This window comes from Pholis gunnellus, assembly GCF_910591455.1.
Source record: "Pholis gunnellus genome assembly, chromosome: 19".
Classification (NCBI taxonomy): Eukaryota; Metazoa; Chordata; class Actinopteri; order Perciformes; family Pholidae; genus Pholis; species Pholis gunnellus.
Window position 1 is genome coordinate 10,567,319 of NC_136546.1, and position 11,722 is coordinate 10,579,040.

The window sequence follows — 11,722 nt, forward strand, 5'->3', positions numbered from 1 at the left end:
ATGGCGCTCATCAATCCTACTGTGGCGATCCTGCTGCTTCTGTCACCGGTAGGCTGGAGGATCGCAGGTTCAATCCCGGGTCCCGGGAACCAGCCGGGGACATTAAATCCGGGATCATGAATACATATTGTACAGTTAGTTTAAATCAATAAAGTCTATGGCTAATCCATGGACTCTTTGTGATTGTGTCTAATCTACATGAATGATGGTTTAAACATACAGCATTCATTATAAATATTATTATTTTCACTGATAACTTTTCACCCAACAGCACTAGTTGGGTTTATAATTAACCCAACTAGTAGAACATTTCAAAATTGCAGCTATTTATATGTTTATCAAAATGTATTTTATAGCTTAAAATGAACAATGGATCAAATCCTTACCTAATAATGAAATTCTTCATCATTAGACTACTATTATATTATATATGTGTTCTTTGATATTTTGGAGTTTATCTAAAGATTTTATTGTTTGGATCACACTTTTATTTTCTAAATGTATTTTATGATTTTCACAGACAATATGTGACAGACTACGACATATACAACATTTAAAAAGCAAAGTACATACAGCTAAAGTCCATCGTTCTTCATATATCAAACCATATCACATCCTGTATTTTATGTGTATGAATCACACTCTTAAATTTGATTGAGAGATTCTGCCCAGCAGTTTTAATTAGGCCTAAAAATAGTTTGATTAAACGTGGGTTTTTATTTGTGTAAGTCAGTTTAGCTGAGATAACTACATTAATATCAATACAATTATTTGAACAATAACTGTTAATACAATCCCTGAGTCTAGATAAATACATTGAAACCTCACGTATGACCTTTGTAAAGACTGAGGTGTCACCTGTCCTGAGCACTGATGCAGCACGCGGCAAAACTTTCACAGTTTCACAGGAGTTCACCGGGGAAGTGTTCGTCATCCGCCCTGCAGAGAACCCGAGGAAGTGCTGCTATATGCGAGGGGTGGCGCCATAGGTGAGCTGGCCAATGAGGTGGAGGGATTAAAATAGAGCCGTATATAGCGGAGGTTAGAGCTACTTCTGATCATAATGCGAAACCAGAGAGATGTGACAGCCCTGCCTACCACTTTGTACTAGTTAACCGGCCATTGTCACCACTTCCATCATCATTATAAGCCCTTCCTTAAGAATAAAACCTTTTGAGCCTATTGAAAATAAAGCCAATATGTTCGTGAATGTCCTTGATAGTTGGTTATTTTAGAAGAATATAGCCTATTATTTTAGTGATTTATTAGATGAAGTACACAGACAAAAAAATGAGGATGATAAAACAGCCGTCAACTGAAATAACCTTGTTCTGTTTGTGCGTTGAGCTAAATTTATAGCCTGAGCAATGCAAAACATCATTGAATTTGCCTGTTACAGCCTCTGAATGAACTGTTTGCAGAGAGCGATGCCTGATGCAAATAGATAATATTCACAGGAAGGCACTTTGTTCTCTAAATATTTGAAGTTTATTTAAACCTGTAGCTTACCTCCTGTGTGGCTTATATCTCTTTCGCTGACTCATTCTTTTTAAGATAAAACTTTGTATTTGTCTGATTTGCTGTGTTTGGCGTTTTGAAAACCAGCCAACAACCAGGAACTTTGTTCTGATAACTGGTAAAATGGACAAATAGGCTGCAAGGAAGGAAGTCAATGATAAAAGGCTACGATAAAGTTCATTCAAAGCTGCAGCAAAAAACAATAAAAAAAGGACTTGTTTAAGGACTTCAGATCTTCCATTGGCAGCAAATTGTAGATTTACAACAAATCTCTGCCAAATCTTTTCATCCCAGTTTTATTGGTTTTGCAATGACCGAAACTTCACACTGCTGTACGATCTAGATATAGAAGAAAATAAAATGTGACTTTGTTTTTTGTAAGAAAATTCTCCCCATACTACAACAAACAAATAGTGTAATAGGAGAGCAAGCATAATGCAAAATTGCATTGAATTTTCCACTATTTCACAAACACCCTTCTAAACATTAGAACCATAACACCAATTGTTAAGATTGAAACAAATGACTTGTGATCACAGAATAATCCATATAACACTGGAACATCAACAACTCACAGTAGTTTAGTCAGTATCAAAAAACATTTTAGTTTTGAGAATGCACTGGTGCCTTTGACCTCACTCAGTGAATCATTATCACTGTGTCTCTTTGAACATCTCCTGTCTCTTCTGGACGACATCATGGATGATATCTGAAAGAAAGAGAGAGAGAGAGAGAGAGAGAGAGAGAGAGAGAGAGAGAGAGAGAGAGAGAGAGAGAGAGAGAGAGAGAGAGAGAGAGAGAAAGAGAGAGAGAAAGAGAGAGAGAGAGAGAGAGAGAGAGAGAGAGACAGGATGAGGACGTTTCTGTGTGCAATATGTTTGACATGAATTACCTCTGTTGTGTTCAAAAGGAACCACTAGATGGCACTCCAACATGGTCTATGGTCTAAGACCTGATGACCCCTGGAGGAAGATTTGTGAAATACCTTTCAGCTGTCAGAGACAATAACATCAGCCTCAAGAACAGGGGTATTCAATTAAAACTCACCGAGGTCCATTGAGAGAGAATTTCCTCATGCAAAGGTCCGGAACATCACAATAGTGTCTAACTTGTGCTATGATTTAGTCCCATGTATATTGAAGTAGCCAACAGTTGTATGTGGTCAACAACTGACTTTCAAATATAGAAAGTTCAATTGAATAATATCTCAACAATATTTATTGTCAGTTTTCAAATTGAACTGGATGAATTATAATACATACACATACATATACTTACTCTAATAAAGTATAAATGATCTTCTCTCATTTCAAGTAAAATAAGGATTGGATTAAAAAATAAAATACATATACAGAAAGCTTTTAAAAAAATGTGCATCTTAAAATAAAGTACTTCATTTTTGAAAACAATGAACTGAACTGAATTGACCTGCAGCTTTAAATTGAGTTCAATCAGGTGTGAAGTGATGTCACCCAAAAGAAGCCACGATATGAGATTTTTATCTTCAAAAAAAGATAAATGTGTGTTTCAGCTCTAGTCCTCTCTGTTAACATCTTGTAAAATAATTCTCAATTATCTCTCGGTTTTAGGTCCAGGGGGTCCGGATCCGGACCGCGGTCCGCCTATTAGTGACCCCTGCTCGAGAACATGTTGAATAAATATACAGTATTCCCTTACTGTCCAGCAGATTCCTTGCTGTGTATCTCCGTTCCAAACTGTTGTTAACTTCATCCATCAGCCATGGGACGAAATTAGTCTCAATATCTGGAAAATAGCAACCGCAAATATGATAAAAAGGTTAAACACTCGTATCAAAATCATGCACAGAGTATCAATGAGCTCATCTGTTATAGTCACCGATCCCCCTACAGATGTGATTAAATGTCGCTGTGAGCAGTGGTGTGCCGTGATGCCCACGTGTGTCAGTAGGAAGCTGAGTGTGAATGGAAGTTGATGCTGGAGAGCAATGCAGCAAAGGCTGACCTTTCTCCACAGGGTCATAAAAGTAGCCGTGGCCTCTCAGTGAGGTGAAGACTGCCGGTAGGAGGTCAGACAAGTACTGCTTGGAGCACGCCCGGGCAGCAATCTTCTCTGCAACCTCTTTTTCTTTCTTCAGCGCCTCCTTCTGCTGGGCAATTCTACGCTCCTAAGGTCAGAGGAAAGCTTTTTTTTTTAAACAAGCACACATTGTGTTTCACAGTATCCACTCTTTACCGAAAGCTGCTATTTCTGCTAAGCATTTGGTGTGTGGTTGTTTTCCCTCTAACGAGCAATCCTCGAGCACTCAGCCCCAGAAGCTTTTTTTAGGACGGCCACGCGGCAACCGGATGTTTGCTGGAAAATATTAGAAGAAGAACTTCCATGTTTGAGCAGACAGAGAGTCACTCTGGAAGAGAGTCACTGTTTGGTCTCCAGGAAATGCAGAGCAAAAATACCACAGCGATGACCACGTAGCAACGCAGATATTGACAATATTTTAGAAACTGATTTCGTAGATCATATTACACCTAAATTATTAGGATTTTTCCTCATTTGCAGTTAATCTGCTTCATCGAGACTATACGGTTTTGGTTTTAACTGTGAACGGACTTGTAGCGCTTTTCTCAGTTTCCCGACCACGACATGTCATTCATCCATTCACGCCCATTCACACACTAATGGCAGAAGCTACCATACAATGCCCTTCAGAACTATGCAATCATTCTTTCCCATTCATCGACATGGACGCTGACGACCCGCTCTACCCCTGAGTCACAGCATGTGTCACCCTGGCAACATTCACAGTCAATCAACTGGTTTTGTAAGTCTACTTCATAAATATTCTGATGAAAAATTCTGATTGGTACACTTGATAAGACCTTTTTTTTTTTTTCAAAGTGAGGAGGGAAAGGCGCACAGAGAAAACACATTAATGCAGAAATCTCTCTCGTGAAAAAAACACAATTGTTCCACTCGTGACCCTCGTGTCATGTGTAGGGTCACAATGCTCGCAGAACTTAAGGAACCTATGGCAATACCAAACCTAGACTTGTTCCTATACAGTGATTTGAACGGATAACATACTTTCTCCTCACTCCGGCGTCTCTCCTGCTCCTGAAGCCTCAACACCTCTGCCATCTCATTATTTCGGAGCTCTTTGAAGGCCCTCTGCTGGGCCCTCAGACAGGCCAGCTCCTCCTCCTCCATCACCTCCCCGAGAGACTGTTCGATTATCTTACCGACCAGGAGCTCCAACAATGGCTGCACCTCCCTGTCGAAGTCAAACAACTGCAGAGGAAAGTAGTAATAAGTGGTTTGTGAAACTGAAAACATTAGGTCAACAGATCAACAGAAGACGTTATACAACAATAAAATGGGCTTTATGTGTAGACGCGCCTCAGAGGAGCTTCCCCTATAAACAGATCTAACATGTTTTACTAGAACTATATTAAGGCTATCGAGTGTGTACAGTGTGGCCAGACCTCCCACTTGGATTACCCACCTCTCCCTCCTCTATCTGGGTTTCAACATCTCTGCCAGATTTGGCAGGTATGAAGAGAGGGGTTGCGGGTCTGTCCAGGAAATCATCAGTCTGGCACTCGATCTCTGTAGCCACTATAATGTTACTCAATTCTTCGAGATGTTTCTCTAAAAAGGTCAAGAGTATTACAAAACAGCCTTTGTTTCCAACAGCACGTTTGATAAACTCGTAATGAATTGAATATAGTGCAGATGTTCTGAAGATGTCATGAGACATACCTTACCTGTTTGTACATCGATGTGTTTTCTGCCCTCCACGGCCTCTGGCGTCATGGTTCGTTTTCGAGCGAGGGCTCTCCTCCTGATCTTCTGTTGTCTTTGTACTTCAACAGGGTCTGGCTGAGCTATCTGTCAAAGGTAGACAATACGCATTTTTAAGATAAAATGGCAGAAAGAAAGGTAAAACCTACCAGGAAACACATTTAGATGGTTAATTCATACTTACAATTGGTATGATGTGTTGGGCAAAAATCTTTCCTCTGATAACACGACGGTCATACATAATGTTTCCATAAGTATTGTAGGTCCTATATTGTCAGAAAAAAAACACAGTGCAGTCATACAGTCGGCTCATTTAGTAGCTATAACCTTGTTTGCTCTTCAGGGGTGACATGCTGATCCATGTTGTGCTGCTGTCAGCCAGTTTAATAAAGTGGCATTAGAGATATTTTTTCAGGGATTTTCTTACTGTCTGGTAACACAGTGGTGGAGGAAGTACAGAGAATATCCCCATCCCAAAAAAAAGTAGAAGTACTCATTGTGCAGATTTGCCCTTTCCTGAGTCATATATATCATTATATACATTATATTATTGGACTTTAATAATTAATCATACATTCAAGGATCAAAGACTTCATTGTAATTATGCAACCGTGGGATGCACAACGAAATGCAGCCCACATGCAACACGAGATAACGAAGATAAAAATAAAAAATAAAAAATAACAGAAGAGCATTTTTTTTAGTTTGCAGCAGAAGGAATGCAAACCAGCAGCAACAAAAACAATTTGCTGAGCAGATAACTTCTTAACGTTACAATATTTCCCTCTGAACTGTAGTAATACTTTGAATTTGACTACATTTGTGCTGTAGCTTGCTAGGTCACGTTAGCTACGTTAGCACCAAGCAAAAACATGAGCACCAAACATACTGTTCAGACGGAGGCTCCTTGTATCTGGAGCGGTTCTCAACGGGTCTGGGGCGACTTGAGAAGATGTAATTTCCGTTTGGATCCATTTTTCCACACAGAAACTACCAGGCACCGTGACGTTAGTTGTAATAATTAGTAATGTTAATGTTTAGAAGCGAACAGGCTGCCAACACAACCATAACTAAAAGCACACGACGAACTGTTGTTGTAGCAACCGTCTCCAGGAAGTGTAACGTTAACATAGCTGCCGTTACGTCACTTCCTTTAAAAACAGACCGTATAAAGGGCCGTATATCTTCTACTACTAACACTACTACAAATACTATTACATATTTTACAGTATTGCTATTATTATTATTACTACTACTACTACGAATGACTACTACTACTAAAACGGTTCCTACTACAACTACTATTATTACCACTACTACCACTCCTCTCCCTAATACTGCCACTATAAGGATGTTTATTGTCATTGTAAAAAACATACAACGAAATTAAGTTGGCGACTCATCAGTCAGTACAGCAGCAACAGTTAAAAAGTGTATAAAGACATTAAATAAATATAAACAAGATAAAACACAGGCATCAATGGCTTCAAAGTGAAAAAGGTGCTTTGTTAAAGTGTCGTGTTATTGTCTATTTTTGTTTCACCGCAGCACTGTGTAAAAGCTCTGGGGTAAAAGCTGTTCCTCAGCCTGTTAGTCCGGGTTTTAATAGTCCTGTATCTCCTTCCTGATGGTAGTGGAACAAACAGAGACCCGGGTGAGTGATGTCTGTACAGATGTTGCTGGCCTTCTTCTGGTGACGGCCAGCATACACAGTGGCTTAACCACACAGGCCAGGTCCCTCCTGTTCTCTGCTGTGCAGCTGGCATACCACATAGTAAAGCACTGCCACAAGATACTTTCAATCACACTTCTGTAGAAGTTAACCAGAAGTTCAGGGGGCAGGCCAGCTTGCCCCCTGAAGCTTTAGTTTCCTCAGAACGAAGAGCCTCTGCTGGGCTTTCTTCACCAGGTGTGATGTGTTCAGGGACCAAGTGAGGTCTTTAGTAATGTGGAGCCCCAGGAATTTGATACTGTCCACCCTCTCCACCTCCTCCCCACTTATGTAGAGTGGAGAGGGTGTGGTCTTCCTGGATCTCCTGAAGTCCACTATGACTTCTTTGGTCTTGGTGGTGTTCAGGACCAGGTTGTTGTCCGAGCACCACTCAGCCAGATGTTGGACCTCCTGTCTGTCTCGTCATTGTTGGAGATGAGTCCCACCACAGTGGTGTCGTCAGCAAACTTCACTATTGTGTTGGAGGAATATGTGGCGAAGCAGTCCTGGGTGAAGAGGGTGAAGAGGGCCGGGCTGAGCACACAGCCCTGCGGAGCACCAGTGTTCAGGATGGTGGTTGTCGATGTCAGGTTCCCTATCCTGACATTCTGTGGCCTGTTAGAGAGAAAGTCCCAGAATCCATGAACAGAGTGATGTAGAAAGTCCAAGTTTTTTGAGTTTATGCACCAGTTTATGTGGGATGACGGTGTTGAAGGCAGAGCTGAAGTCAATGATGAGCATCCTGACGTATTTGTGTTAGGGTGCTCCAAGTGAGACAGGGCCGTACGAAGTGTGATGGAGACCGCGTCCTCCGTAGATCTGTTTGCTCGGTACGCAAACTGGTGGCTGTCCAGGGCTGCTGGGAGGACGTCCTTGATGTGCGATACTATTATCCTCTCGAAGCACTTCGTGATGACTGGGGTCAGGGCGACTGGGCGGTAGTCGTTGAGGCAGGTGACTGCGGTCTTTTTCTACTACTCACCCTACTACTACTACCACCAATAATGTTAATAATAATAATCCATCCATCCATCCATCTTCCTCCGCTTATCCGGGGTCGGGTCGCGGTGGCAGCAGGCCAAGCAGGCTGACCCAGACTTCCCTCTCGCCCGCAATAATATAAGTATCCATTACAACTCAAACTAAAAGGGCCATAGTAGCTGTTCTGTTCTGCAGATAGAGTTTGCCCTGTTGTGGCTGTGTAGATTTATTATATTTATTTATACTTCTCATGTATGTTGGCGTAAGACTTGAAAAATGCATTCCTAACCTTGACATTGTTTGTATAATCACAAGCTAAATGGACCTTGTGGTGAGACTGTCAATCTTAAAAATCTAAATAAATATATAAACAAATAACCGTAACACAACTGGAAGAGTCGACAGGCTAACGTACATTAGTATAGTAACAATTCTGAAGCTGATGAGACTTTGTTTAAAAACTGTAACCACCTCTATTGGCTTTTCTTGTTCAGTATAACATGCTGATGCAAAGACCACTTCCTGTACAGATAAGTCAAAAGGTGAGCAAAAGCAAAAAAAAAAAAAAAAAAAAACTTGTACATTACTCATTTATAAGTTAAAAAGTTTTTTTAACTGGTATTCTATTTGTACATTTTCTCCTGATATTATAGGGGTGATTACATAGTTAGAAGTAACAAGCCAAAATCGTATTGTGAGTTGCAGTGCAGGCTTGACATCTCGTGCCACCTCTACATTGTTTGTATACTTTAACGTTGTACAAGCAAAACAAAAACTGTGCACTTGAAAACATTTGTTTTGCTCACAGGCAACAGTGAAATGTGGGCGGCACGAGGCATTTAGTAAAGGAAAGCAAAAACCTGACTGTAGATTATGTTAACCACAGAGAGCATATCCAGCTCTACGAAAAGTCAAAGTGTCAAAGAAAAGTAGGACACCACATGTTGACACTAGACTGCGTTTGTGCGTACAAAGGTTGGAGCTCTGTGGTCAAAGTGACGACTGAACTGTCTCTTTTTGTTCTCCATATCAGATTTTTCATGACAGATATAATTTCGCCCTCATTTCTTGCGTGTTGGATATGTGACATAATAGACCACACTGGATCACAAAAGATCATTACAAATTAAAAATCTACAACCCAAAGTGCCAAATAGTGACACTAACAGCCAAATATAATAGTGCTACGACCAATATTCTTATTGTAGTATAGTATATCGCCATGGTCTTGCATATTTAGTTTGTTTTATAAAAAAAACAAGTGTAGCATCATTATGTAACATTTCCATGAAAATGATATTGTAATCACAGCACATAGGAGAGCACCATGTTGGAGCCACGTCCTGTGTTTGTGATCTTTTTTCAAAAGGAATAATGAATGTCTGTTTAGACGAGTGCGGAGGTTTCTGTGTCGTGGAGGCTTTGGGTTTGCTCTCCTTGCTGCATGGTTTATTGTTTATGCTTCAGCTGTCACAAGTCATTAAGCATTATTAAAGGGTAAATGGTTCAGCTTGCCACTGTGTTAGCCGCCTCTCATTAGTGTTGAATGTAAGCCACAATGTTACACAACCTGTAGGGCACACATTGATCTCTTTTCAGTGCAGAAATGGACTCACAACATCATCTTTTTTTTTTTTATTATTCTTTTTTTTTTTTATTCCTCACTTGTAGCCTTATTTCACTTTTACAAATGATACGTTATAGTCTAAAGCCATCCTCGTTCGGTTGTCTCGCTTGCTCTGCCTTTTTAAAATGGTAAGGGCAATCATGAAATCGTGGAACTAGGTGGTAATTAAAGTAATAGGCGTCCAAGTGCAAAAAGGCTCCATTCGTGAAACATGTACAGTAAGTGGCAACGGAAGCAGTTAAGAGCAGTGAGGTTAAAACAGAGGCAATTACCGGGGGCAAAAAGCAGCATACAGCATATGCGAAGTCATTATTTTAAAATGTACAAAATGCGGTGGATAGGGGACTCCAATGTACTGGGCCTAAATAACTATTGTGCAATGCAGATATAAATACAACATTTTCTATAATCTGTATCATGGAAAGTAAACATGATATTAAGCAGGGTCAGTGCATTACAGCAGAGATTACACACTTTATGTATTTTTGTCATACCGTTAATATGGTAAACACAGTGAGTATGATTTCATCATAATTTAACAATGTAGCTAATGTTCTGCTGTGTGCAGCTCTGCGTTTCATATTGAATCAGCGGTCAGGGCTGTAGTAAGTTACACTGACAGAAGCTGTACAATGTGTTCATTACAAAATCAGCTAAAGAGCACTCTCAGAGTGCTGTTCATTAGTTGATGATTGGATGTTTGTTGATGAGCACACACTCTGCTTAAAAGGTATATCTGTACTTAAAGCAATGCAGTAAATGTGCTGCAACCGGCTGCAACTCTTTTCTCTGAAAATCTGGACTAAATGTTCATCATAACTCCAAAGCTCTGGCTAACTTAAGCTCATATTTCATTAAAAATCAAATTTAGTCGAGGTTTGGATATTACCTGCAACGTAACCAACATGTTTGGGCAAGGTCTTTCAATAAATATCTCACAGAGAGATAACAGCGTTGAGCTCATGACTCAAGTTCCCTCACATTTACTTTTTGTTTTCTTTGCAGAGAATCAGAACAACATGCAGCTTGTATTGAGCCATCTTACACACCACAATGAATGCTGCTGCCCCAATGTTACTTTATTGTACTTCCTACTAATGATTAAAATCATGTGAGATCTGAGGATTCCATTCACACTTCAGAGGCTGTGATGCGAAGCGTGATGCAGAGGGTGATGCACGATTACAGCAATATGTGTCCAAGCGAACACAAATTGACACAACACACCTGAAATAGTCGCTTGCTGGAGCTTGTAAAGGCGTATGCTGCCATTATGTCGGATTGGTGCTAATTAGGTTTTTTAATTGGAAGCGTCTTACTCTCTCCGATGCAAGGTTCCAAGAACAGTGGTCGCCGTATGCTGTAAGATTGTGAAGCCCTCTGTAGCACATTTGTGATATTGGGCTATACATATACAAATGTAAATGAAGCTCTCTGGTTGTTTTGTATGCTTGTGGTGGTGATGTACTACATTATGTTAAGATCTGTATCAGATCTTCCTATTTTTTGTGTCGCACCTGCACATAAAAATAATGAGTTAAGAGTTTAACAAAGGTTAAATAAACATGATATGCTTCACAGATGTAGTCATTCCTGCAGGTCTACTGTAGTGGATTTATGAATTATATTGGCAATGTTGCTGTGTAATCAGAGATTATCTTCTTTATCCTAAATTCCATGATGAAAAATGTTACCAAAATGCTCAGCTGCAATCTCATTGCAACTTTTGGATGAACTAAATTGACTTGTTGAGGAAGGAAACGATGTGTTAAAACACCATCGAAAGGAAGGAAGAGACGTGGCATCAGCAGAACAGCAATTCAGAGAAAAACCAAAGCCACCCATGTGACCAAGTCTGGTTTCCTCCTGTTTCCGCATATGTGCCAGAACATGCTGTTCTCTCAATTAGGCCCGATAGATTCTGTTATGCAACACATCTAGCAAAGAGAAGTTGAGCCAAAAGGGTTACCCTCCTCCTTTTTCTCATTATTTCTGATGCTAATGGGGAGCGTTTCAGGACCACAACATCCATTTGTAACACAAGCTTTCTAAAAGGTCTCATAGAAACACTGAAATTAGACATTTTTTTACTTTGTTATTTTCTT

The 11,722-nt window shown here is 40.1% G+C and overlaps 1 protein-coding gene across 1 annotated transcript; it reads right to left on the reverse strand.

Annotated features, from left to right (window-relative positions):
- Window positions 1-2,125: 2,125 nt before the first annotated feature.
- rsph3 (radial spoke head 3) lies at window positions 2,126-6,273 on the reverse strand (the record flags this gene model as incomplete). Its single annotated transcript, XM_079180683.1, has 8 exons — window positions 2,126-2,227; window positions 3,196-3,282; window positions 3,502-3,664; window positions 4,582-4,785; window positions 5,000-5,145; window positions 5,262-5,385; window positions 5,483-5,564; window positions 6,188-6,273. 8 exons carry the CDS (start codon window positions 6,271-6,273, stop codon window positions 2,172-2,174), a joined length of 948 nt encoding a protein of 315 aa, XP_079036809.1. The 3' UTR covers window positions 2,126-2,171.
- Between the last annotated feature and the right edge of the window lie 5,449 nt (window positions 6,274-11,722).